At 43.1% G+C, this 11776-nt stretch overlaps 1 protein-coding gene across 4 annotated transcripts in view; it reads left to right on the top strand.

The window, feature by feature from the left end:
* The first annotated feature begins 17 nt into the window (after nucleotides 1-17).
* TAF5L (TATA-box binding protein associated factor 5 like) overlaps nucleotides 18-11776 on the top strand; it is a 33073-nt gene continuing 21314 nt past the window's right edge. Inside the window, exons 1-2 of one of the 4 annotated variants that reach the window (XM_087431966.1) lie at nucleotides 18-348; nucleotides 10297-10441. In XM_087431966.1, coding sequence (XP_087288092.1) covers nucleotides 10300-10441 — 142 coding nt within the window. In that variant the 5' untranslated portion in view covers nucleotides 18-348; nucleotides 10297-10299. Of the gene's footprint in view, nucleotides 349-561; nucleotides 1055-3720; nucleotides 3821-10296; nucleotides 10442-11776 lie in introns of those variants that run through there. The other 3 variants (XM_087431965.1, XM_014784785.2, XM_087431967.1) reach the window with 3 other exon arrangements.

The following is an 11776-nucleotide window of genomic DNA, read 5'->3' as shown; positions in this document are numbered from 1 at the left end:
GCCCACCACGTGGGAACGGCCCCGCGCTCCTTCCGCCCCACGCCGGCGGCGCGGAGGGGCGGGGCGGCGCGCACGCGAGGCATTGCCAGCCGAGCGCCGAGGCGCCTCGCTCATTGGCGGAGACAGTTGCGCGTCGGAGGCCCGAGCGCTCAGCCCGCGGCCCGCTCAGTGTCAGTCAGTCATGGAGCAGCCGCCCAGAGCCGCGGCGGAGGCGGCGGGGCGCGGGACGCGGGGGCCCGGCTGAGCCGGCCGTCGGAGGGAGACCTGCCGCAGAGAGGACGGAGGCGGAAGCAGCCGGATCCCAGAGGCGGCGGCGGCGGGAGGAGCCGGAGCCGCCTGGGATGTTCAGTGAGTGCTGGGCACGGGCGGGAGGACGGGGCCGGGGAGGGAGGGAGCGCGGGAGCGCGGAGGCCTGGGGGGGGCGGGGTGCGCGCGGAGTCCCGCCGGCGGCGGTGGGGGCGGGGCGGGGCGGGGCTCGGAGCGCGGGCGCGGCTGCTCCTCCGCCCTGGGCCTCGAGTCCTGGCGGCCGGCGGCGTGGCCTGCAGCCCGCACCAGCTGGGGGCTGCGCGTTCCCGCCCGGGGTCCTGCAGGGCGGCCTCGGGCGCTCCCCGGGAAGGATCCTGAGCGCGGGGCAGCCAGGCGGGAGCACAGGTCCAAACCTGTTTCTTCATTTAAGGAGAAAGGAAATGTCTCTTGGCCGAAGTCAAGATTGAACTTCGCACATGGTGGTTGTGAGCGGATGGGCGTGAGGTCGATCTCTGCATGGAACAGGGAAGGTCTAGGGTCAGACTAAGTGTTGCTGGAGGATCCGATCCGCAAGGTGGCCATGGCTAACTCATGACAGCGTGTAAGGTTTGTGCGCCTAGGCGGTCCTCGCGAGGCACCGAGGCTCCTGAAAATGTGTTAGGTAAGGCGTTGGTCCGAAGTGGGAAATAGGGTGTCGTTTTAGACTTAGCGGAAGTGGAGTACAGGAAAGCTTTATGCAGTTCTCCCATCAGTTGTGAATGTCGTTATAATGCGGATCTCGCAGCTTCTATGGTTCTGCGATCTAAAGGTAAGTCTACCAATCCCATGCGGCATTCGTCTTATTTTACCTAAACTCTGACCTTGCAGATTGAGATCTTGGAATGGTAATTCCCGCGAATAAGCAGTTGGGCGCTGTGTTGGGAAGCACCGTAAGGGCGGAGTTTGTCTTCTGTTAGGTGATACAAGTGTATGATATACCTGAGTTGTAGGGTAGAGGGAGGACACAGCAGCCGTTCCCCAGCCTTGGTCACAGCCCTGCTTGAAAGTGGGAGTAGGAAAGGGAGTTTGTGCCACATCTTTAAACTCCGAGAAGCTTAATGTAGTGACTAGAGCTTGATGGTTACATAGACTTAAGGTTGAAACCACGTTGCTATTTTGTGTAACGTCTGTGAATCTTAGTTTACTCTTCTGTAAAATGGGGTAATGACTGATAACTTAAAAGTAGACCTTTTAAAGGGTACCAAAAAAAGGAACAATGGATGCAAAAATGCCTGACATATAGAAAGCACCCTGTAAATATTAACTATTAGCTATTGTAATTTCCTTTTTTAGCAAAATGCCTTGTAAGTTCCTTGTAGGCCAGAGTTTTTTGTGTTAAGTGTGAAGCATACTAACTTCGGTATTTTTTTGTGAATTACTAATCCTTCTTGCCTTGAAAATCAGTGTTAAACTAGAAAACCAAAAGGTGGGCTTGCCTTGAACGTTTTTCTTTGTCATCAACAATAAATCAGATTAGTGTGTTTTGGAAGAGTTTTGTTGCTCCTGCTTCTAAATGTGACGTTTCTACGTGCTTCTGTCACTGTGAAACCAGGTAAAGGCCTCCTTTACCTGCTCAGTAACTAGTTTTTTGGTTTTTCTTTTTGCAAACAGATGTCCTTCATAATACCTATGAAGGGCATCTCTGGAGAACGGGAAGGGGTTTTGTTTTTGATGATCTGTTGTAGCTGGCAGGAAGCCGTAGGGATCCTCTGTTAAACAAACATTACCCAGTGGACAGAACTAGAAGTCAAGTTTGCAGCATCTCTATGTGGCAGACAGTTTCTCAGGTAGTAACTATTCTGATCATTTTCTCTGCAAGCGTCTGGTAAGCTTTCACTATTGTGTCCCCCCGGAAGCCCCTGATCTAATGTAAAAACCCTTTGGGTAGCAGGACACTGTAAAGAGTGAGAGCTCAGACCCTGCAGCCAGGTGGCCTGAGTTTCCATCCCAGCACTGCGGAACCTTGGGACAGTGTCTGACTTCTTTGGGCCTCAGCTTTCTTGTCTGAAGAATGTTAGCTTGCTCATAGGGTTGTTGAGAAGTAAAGGAGATAAGCTACGCACAGCACTTGAAATAGTGTCTCACCCATGGTGTACACTCAGTAAGAGTAAGGAATTAGTAGTGGTGGTGTAGGAAACAAATAGTATGGTGAGTGCTGTAATAGGAGGTTTGTTCCTGGGTTCAGGGAGTGGAGGAGGGTGCCGTGCTCAAGGAAGCTTTTAGGACGGAGAAATGAGCTGAGCTGTGAAGCCTGAGTAGGATTTAGCTAAACTCAGGTGGAGTGCCAGTGTGGGAGTGCCTCCAGTTAATGGAGGACGCTTGACGAAAGCCCCTAGAGGTGAGAGGGTGGAGTGGTACCCACCAATTAGGTAAACAAAGGTGGATCAGAGTAATCTCCAAATGACACAATGGAGATTGAATTTTTTTATCCTCCACACTAGTGGAGGCAGTAGAAACCTTTTAAGCTGAGCACAGGTGGCATCAGATTAGCTTTTTGGAAAGACTGGGCCTATGGTAGTGTGGGATTGGATTGAAAGTAGGGAAAGCTCATCTATTTGTCCTGGCAGCTTCGTGTCTGCCTGTGACTCCAAAAGGAAGATGACTGCTTAGCAGAGATAGGCATTTTAATCCAAATCTAGAAGCTGAGAGAGCACTTAGAGAAGGAGTGAAGAAACCCTTAGATCATTCCAGGCAGCCTTCCCTCTTAAACGTTATCTTCAAGGATGTACTGTATGTGCCGGATTACAAGGCAAGGTTTGCCCCAAAAGTGTCCCTCTGAAAAGAGGATGTCACCACTTGTTCAAATCTCTCCTATTACAGGACACTCTCTCAGTTACTCTTCACACAAAAAGGTGCTGTTTGGGAAATACATATTGGGCTGAAACAACCTCAGTCGCTGCTAGTTTGGGATATTTATGCAATCAATCAATAGTCAGTGATGAATGAAAAAAATTGTGCCTACCTGAATGGGGATTGATTGCTCAGCTTAAGATTTCCAGTGAGTGCATCGTGTGGATTCAAGAAGTGCTCTATCATAGCTGATGTGGTAGATGTGAAGGTGATGTGCTCTGGAAAATGGAATTTGATGATTCAGCGTGGCTTAAGTGACCACAGAGACACTGGTGTTGAAGGTGAAAGTGAATAGTTGGAGTAAAATTGTTTCATGAATTAATATATTGCCTTATATAATGTTTTTAGATATGTAGATGTAAGCTAATAAATTAAAGATTATAAACAGACATTTGACTATTTCATCTGTAAACCTAAAAGATTTTTTTTAAGTTAACCAAAAAATTTTCTTCCTAATTTTCTCATTGCAAGAGGAAGGTTGTCTCAGGTTTGAATGTACCTTTTAGTTGGCTGTTTTACAGAAATTAATTGCTGCTGTGTTTCTCTACTGAAGCGAATTCCCTTTTCTTGTTTTTTAACTTTTAGAAACTTTGAAGAATGTTGCGTACTGGCAAGGTTTAGAAAACACTGTAGAGAACTTCCATTCATAATTCTTTGTTTAGCAGTCAAGTAAAATATTCTACTGGTAAGATGTATTGAAATGTATCTGTATCTTAGTTACCTTAGTGTTTGGTAATAGTAAAAGGCAGCTTTGTTTTTACTAACAAAATACTAACTTTTGGAGATTTGGTAATTTAGTAATCAGAAGTGTTTTGCAAAACATTGTGAATTAACATTTTTAAGCTAAGATGCTGATGCTTTAGTTTCACGAATACCATGCTCTAGAACTGTGTTGTGCAATGCAGTAACCATTGGCCACATATGGTTACTTAAATTTAATTAAAAGTAAAAATTCAGTTCCTCGGTTGCACTAGCCACATTTTCATTGCTCAATAGCCCCTTGTGGCTGGTGGCTACCATACTGGCCAGTGAAGACCTAGGACTTTTCCATTATTGCAGAAAGTCCTGTTGGATGGTACTACTTGAGAATGAAAAATTGAAGATCATTCGACTCTGAGACACACACAAATGTTTCAGTGTCATTAAAGCATCTCTGAAACCTCACTTGCTGCATTTGAATTCAGTTCAGGGAGAATAATAAACACAGGAAAACATATTTCCCCCTTCTCTGTTTCTTCTGTCTGTAGTGGTGTTTGTAAAGAGAGTATATGTGAAGGTTTTTCTCTATGAAGTCAAACAGTAAATTAAATATCTGTTTTGTAGATTGTGCCATACTCTTCCATGTTAATGAGGTTTTGTAGAGAAATAATTTTTCTGTGCTGTAAAAGTGTTGAAGTAGGAATCAAATATTTGTGGCTTTTTCGGTTCATAAAAATTCAGAGAAATCATGAGCCTAGAGTAAACTGTCAAGAATTCCAAGCAGAAGCTTGACAACACTCACTTTATTTTTCATGTGAGGTTCAAAGATGAGAAAAGCCCTGTCCCAGGGCTCTCTCCGTCTGTTTGGGGGAGCTAAAGAACAGTGATGGCAGGAGTGGGCAGCCTGCATTGGCAGTTGTGGGGGGTGGTGATTTTAAGTTTGGGAGAAGCATAATCAGATTTGTCTTTTACTCTGGCTGCATTCTAAAGGGTGGTTTGAGGTAGGGCTAGAAGTGGGAGGATATTGGAATAGTTCAATTGAGAAGTGATTTGTGCTGTCAAATAGCAGCAGAGAGGATGGGGTAGCAGCAGTGGCTGCAAGAGAGAATCCTGTGTAGAATAGAGGGAGTTGATGGCCACTTAGAAGTGAGAGGGAGAGAGAGAAGAATCTTAAGATGACTGGTTTTTTTTGCTCTAGTGGTGGATGGCGGCTCCTTTAAGCTGACTAAGAAAACAAGGAGAAGGAAGAGGTCTTAAAGGAAGATAAACTTGAGCACAGTGAATTTCAGATGTTTGTGACATCTGGGTAGAAATGTCTTTTAGACTTGAGCTCAGGAGGGTGATCTGACTAGAGACTGTAAGTCTTGGGTAAGTAGTGTGATGATAGGGAATGTGAAGAATGAGAAGCAGACCAAGAATGGAAGAGGGGGAACCAGAAGACACACTTGCAAGGGAGAGAGAGTTTCGAGGGAGGAGGCGTGTTCAGCAGCGAGAGACCATGTAGGATAATCTGGAAAAATGACTGTTAGATTTGGCAAGAGTTGAGGAGTCTCAAGTCTAGTAAATAGCCTGCTGAGGTAGGAAGCAAGTTCATTCATTAGCTGGGTAGGGAGACTGGTGCAGGTTTGGAATGGTAGCAGTGGGAAGCTGTAGGGAAAGAAAGTAGTTGACAAGAAAAGACTTCTGAGACATCATAGAGGTCCCTGCTGGTGGTGGAGAAAATCAATTTCTAGTGGCGTCTGTCTGCTTGGTTGTATGATTTCTGCTCCTCCTCCCCCTGCAAAAAAACCCTCCAGGTTCTATGTTGCATCCTGAGCTCCCAGCTATGAGCCTTATTCATGTGCCATTTGTTTCTTAGGACACCGTGGAAAAGAGCATAGCTTCTAGTTCAGGTGTATTCATGTCAGTCTGTGTATGAGCAAAGACTGAATATGAAAGGTGATTATAATTTTAAAATTATATGAGGTGTGACTGAGTCTGAGAGTAGAATGGCTCATTTATTTTTCAGCTATGATTTATATTTTCACAAAGCAAATTGAATATGCTTTATCGAAATGATTAATGCAAAAGCTTAGATTTTTAGGTCCCACTTCAAATGACCTTTCTATAGCTATTACAGCCATTTAGACTACTGCAAGTAAGGAGAAGAAAACTAATATTTGAGTACCTAGTAGGCAGTTCACATGACATCTCATTTAACAAAAAAATACAGAATAATTTTTATCTGTTTTTAAGAATAAATTTACAATTGGAAAAAATACGTTTACTTAGGAAAAAAACAAACACCTAGCAACCTGTCAGTATACTCACTTGGGGAGCTGATTTGAGGATGGTGGTGGTGAGTTTGCCTGGATTTGTATTGAATTCATCCGTACTCAAAGCTGCCACGTTATATCCAGGGTGGGTGCTGTCCATATAGTACCCTACTGGCATTTCATGGAATTGTGTAGTACTTAGCCTGTGAAGTGATTAGGGGTGTCTCTCCAAGCACCCCTCCACTAACCATATACATTGAACATAAGTGAGTGGAGTTAGGATGCAATGAAGAGATTTACTCGGCTGCAGTCCCATATTATTATCATCATCTTGAGAGTGTGCCTGGGTTCCCTGTATCTTTGCCTCGCATGTTTCTGTAGTTTAGTAGGAAGAGTGTGGCTGTAGTTTTCCCTGCACAGTTGTTACTTTGAGACAAGAAAATGATCCTGTCCTGATTTCATGTAGCAACTTTGTTGAAGTATTAGTTAAACAGTAGGCAACTGTTGATATATGAGAAATAGATACATATTGTGTCAGAATTCTCATTTTAATTTCCAGATACTAATAATATGACATGAAGAGAAGGATATGTGGTCATCTATTTTTACCTTTAAAAGTTAAGATATTTTATGTAAATCGAAAAGTATGAGAAATCCTGAAATTTTAACAAAGATGTAATTATATCCAAACTCAATTTAAATTTAAAAGATTTTATAATTATGGGAAAAGCTAAGCAGGTAACTTGAAATTACAGTGTTCATCTCATGTCTGAGTCTTAAAAGACAGGTCTATTTTAAGGAATTTTTTGTTTTTTTTTTTTAATGTGTCCATTTATGGTATTAGTATTATGGAAATCAGTTGGGGGGAGGGGAACTGATTTCTCTGCAGAACTCTTTTCATTAATTATTCCACTTGAAATATGTGTGCATTGGAATCAAATCCAGTTAAGTCACTTGGGTCACGTCTTTGGTATTTTTGTTGAGGGTGGCTGTAAAAGGGAGTTAAGGCCAGCATTCCTGCCGTTAAGATCCTTGGACCTACAGTTGGCTCACCACCCATCCTGAAGGAAGGTCCCTTCCCATAAATGGTGCTTTGGATTCAGAGAAACTGCCATTTGGGGCAACTAATTTGGGCAAATCAGTATTTACAAACTAGTTTCTAGCAGTCTCAAATACGGCCAGTTTTTACTGTTGTTCATTCTCACTCCTTTTTGTTTCCTCTTTCTTAACTTGTATCTTTTCCCCTCCTCCTCAGACATGCTTATACTTTTTCCCACCTTGAGGACACTGTGTCATTGCAGAGTCTATTCTCTGTATGTTTTCTTGTGTCTTTCACATGCACGGTGTTTTCCTGGTAGAGAAGTAATCTCTTATTCCAATCTTATTTGGAACACTAAGGGACACACAGGGATACAAGCATGAGTTCCCGTGGCAACAAGAGATTGGTATTAGGAAATCTGGAAAAGTTTTGGTCTCAGCTAAAATACGAGGACTCAGGCTGCTTTGGAAGAGTTTGGAGACTAAGAGCTCTTGAAGTTAGATTAAAAGCACCTTTAGCAAGTGGTGTTGTAGGGGCGTTTGGTGGTGGGAGCTGGGGGTGCAGGGGGAGGCAGAGCCAATTGGAGTGACTAGTCCTGACTTTGGGCCAAACTGGGGAAGGGCAGTACTGTCACAGTCTCTGTATACTTCTACATTTTTTTTTTTCTAAATATAACATTGAATCAGAATCTCGAGGACTGAAATTATTTATACATACACACTCACAGGAGATTCTTATGGGTAGCCAGGTTGGAGAACCATAAAGAATCATTGATATAGTCAAACTAATATAGTAATGCTTATTAGTAACCACAAAGAAACTATTATCTGTCTTCATTGATGGACAGATGAATGCTTAGAGCAGGGATCCCCGCTCTCAAAGTATCAGTATCCTTGTATTAGCAATAAAAAAAAAAAAATCTTAATTAAAAAATATCTGAGTTATCAATACAGTGAAAGACTAATACACCAGAACTGAGTGAGGCAAATTCCATAGTGAAAAGATGGTTCAGTATTGGGAAATAGGTTGATATATTTCATTGTATCGCTGAATCTCAACCATATCAGACCCAGTACCTCTCCTTTTTAACAAATATTTTATACTCTTTGGGAATCCAGAAATGAAATGCATAGATAATTTAATCTTTCTATACACGTAGTTTAAAATAACATTTATGATATCCTAACATTTTATATTTATATATAGATATGTATGTTTTAGTACACGTATCTTCAGCTTTCACTGTTTGCTCTGTCGCATGACTTAGGAAATTGAAAAGTAGATCTTCAGAGTATATTTTAAAAGGGCTACCACAACTTTGTTCAGAAGGATTGTTTGCGGGGGCCGGCCTGTGGCGTAGCGGTTAAGTGTGCACTCTCCGCCACTGGCAGCGTGGGTTCGGATCCCGGGCACGCACTGACACACCACTTGTCAGGCCATGCTGTGCCAGCGTCCCATATAAAGTGGAGGAAGATAGGCACAGATGTTAGCCCAGGGCCAGTCTTTCCTCAGGGGGAAAAATAAAAAAAAAGAGGAGGATTGGCATGGATGTTAGCTCAGGGCTGATCTTCCTCACACACACACACAAAAGAATTGTTTACAAATGATTTTGGAACAATTTGCTGCAATATCTGGGTAAGATGTTTGGTTATTCACCACACATCACACACTAAAAGAAGTTGGAGGTGGATAAAAATTAGTTACAAATGACCTTTTTAAAAAGTTTTAAGAAAAAATAAATGACAGATTTCTGGAAAGGTAGGAATTTAGGGTCTTAAAAAAGAATGGAGAAAATCACAAAGGAGAAGGCCAGTGCATTTAATTAAAGCTGGAAAGTTAAGCACATCCAAATAAGTGACTGAAAGCACATCTTACACAAAAAACAATTGGGAACCCTTGATTCAAGAGTATTACGTTGGTAGGGATGATCACATGTATGTGGATAACATCGCATGCATTCCAAAATGGACACCATATTTTGATCTTGAAGGGGAGAATATTTTTTACATAACAGAAGTGAACTTAGAAAATTCATCCAGGGCCGGCCCCGTGGCTTAGCGGTTAAGTGCACGCGGCTCCGCTGCTGGCGGCCCGGGTTCGGATCCCGGGCGTGCACCGACGCACCGCCTCTCCGGCCATGCTGAGGCCGAGTCCCACATACAGCAACTAGAAGGATGTGCAGCTATGACATACAGCTATCTACTGGGGCTTTGGGGGAAAAATAAATAAATAAAATTAAAAAAAAATTTCATCCAGTTGTCATTGGTCGTCTGGGCTGCAATATACTTTACTTCTGGCAAAGTAGTATTTGCGGCCCATGGCAATATCAGGGGTTCCTGTCATTCTTGATAATAAATGTAGTAGTGAAGGAAAATTGTTTTTCTGTGGGGGAGGATCCCTCAAAGTAGCTTGAATTATCAAATGTAATTTACCCCTGTTGAACGCATTTCCTACTATTTTCCTTTCTTATAAGAATTCATGAGACGTATTTTAACACATATACATACCATCTTACCATTTTGTTGGTTTTCTGTACCTGCGATTACAAATCAAGAGTGAAAGAGGTAAGTAATATGATAAAAATGAAAACACAGTGCTGAAATCCTTGACTTAGTCCTGGCAGCCTTTCCCTGACTATTAAGAAAAAAACATGGCATTCTCTTCCCCATTATTAACCTCTCACTTCCTCAAAATCTGCTTATCCAGTTTCTGAATTTCTCAGATCTTTGATTTTGTGCTGCCTCCTGGCCTGCTTTTTTGGCTGGTTCACTGCTAATTAACACCTCTCTCACAGAGTAGGCAGGAGAAATAAAAGGTCCTGGCATTCAACTACTCCTGTTTGCTCTTTGTTAGCATCTCTAATGAAAAGTTCCATCAGGCAGACTGAAGTCATGGAATTAAAAGGAGTTTGGGAGTGATCTTTGGGGTTTTACTATCCACGATAATCCAACTTTCCATAAATGAAGTTGGCTGTATTGTCACTGGGAAAATAGATAATATGGAAGAGAGCATCAGGTTGGTAATGAAGGTTAGTTTTGTGTCTTAACTAGGTCACTTAACTAGCCATGTGGCTACTCTTTCTCTACTACTTATTTTACCTGTCTATGATGTCCTGGCTGGATTGCATGATCTCCTAGATCCCTTATAGTTCTGTGGTTCCCCTCGAAGGTCATGAAACGAGTGCGTACTGAACAGATTCAGATGGCAGTGTCCTGCTACCTCAAACGCCGGCAATACGTGGACTCAGACGGTCCCCTGAAGCAAGGACTGCGGCTGTCACAGACTGCTGAGGAGATGGCGGCCAATCTCACAGGTAACCGTGGGGGCTGCTCTTGGGGGTGAGCTGGAGCAGGAGAGCTCATGTCAAGGTCCACAAGAAGCGATTTCTCCTCTTCTGGAGATAGTGCTGGCTTGCGCACAGTGTCCAGCAGCCTCAGCCGGCAGCACTAGATGAGGGGCGCTTGTCCCAGAGATGTCTGTCCTTCAAAGCCATGGTCAGACGCCACTTGTAAAAACATCCTGTCGTAATATATACTGCCTCAGAATTCTAAATGATTGTATCTGTACATGATGTTATGTGTAACTTTTTCCTTCTATAAACTATTATCCATGGGCTAGGGTCTCTGTCCCCCACTTGCACGTGTCCCCTCTCCTGTAGCTCGGAGCCTTGCCTGTGGAAGTCAGGTTTGCTGGGTGAGTGAGTACTTTGGCTGCAGTGGTTGGAAATATTGGCGTCATAGACATGTTCCTGAGGTTTTTAAAATCTGTTTTTATTTTTTGTTGTTTGTTTTGCAGTTGGATTCCTTTTTAGAAAAATTTGTCTTGAATCTATCTGGAATAACAAATAATTGTTCCTTAGCTATTTTGTGAGTTCAAGTTTTCTTGTGATACAATTTTCGTATGGTGAATTTGTGTACTAGAGATTTTGAGAAAGTTTTACTGCAGTGCTTTGAGGGTGATGATGGACTTCTCTAATGGCTGTGTGTGGAGTTCGAGGTGGCAGTGCTTTCTCCAGCTCAGCCCTGGTTCCTCTTATCTGCTCAGACTGGGCCCTTCTCTCTTCTTTGTTCCTGTACTTCCTTCTGCTCTTCTAAGTGTCTGTCACCACCTACTCCATCTCTCAATGGTTTCAGCCTCCATCCTGGTAGCAGTAGCTACCTCAGCTTCCTCTTTTCTTATTACTTTCAAAATCAAGGACCCAGACTCTTTATGCTCTAGGGTGTATTGCCATTGCTGTAGAAAAAGAGTGATGAGACAGTAAAAACCTGAGGATGTCCTCGAAAGAGTGGTTCTTGCCTCCCTCTGAGACAGTAGAAGCCCAACAGGCATCTGCCTTCTTTTTCTTCAGCATCATATCTACACCGTTCTTCCTTTCCTTGAGACTCCACTGGATAACCCTTGACAAGAACAGGGCCAGATGATGGACTTGGACTGGATTAATAAATGCTTTATTGTTTCTAGTAGGATAGCCAGTTTACAGGGCCAGAGTAATTTCTTCTAAACTTGGCATCACGGCCTTTAGTGTACATTAATAATCTCCTGCTGCCTTGTGTTCATTAGAACCTGAGGACAGTAATTCCATGTTGTTGTTGACAGAAAATAGGAGCAAACACTATTAAACAGACTTCTAGAACTTCACTCTTCTTAG

This window comes from Ceratotherium simum, chromosome 6, assembly GCF_057802395.1.
Source record: "Ceratotherium simum simum isolate JZ-2026a chromosome 6, ASM5780239v1, whole genome shotgun sequence".
NCBI classification, from domain to species: Eukaryota; Metazoa; Chordata; class Mammalia; order Perissodactyla; family Rhinocerotidae; genus Ceratotherium; species Ceratotherium simum.
Note: the sequence above shows the minus strand (reverse complement) of the source record. Positions and strands in the feature narration are given on the sequence as shown.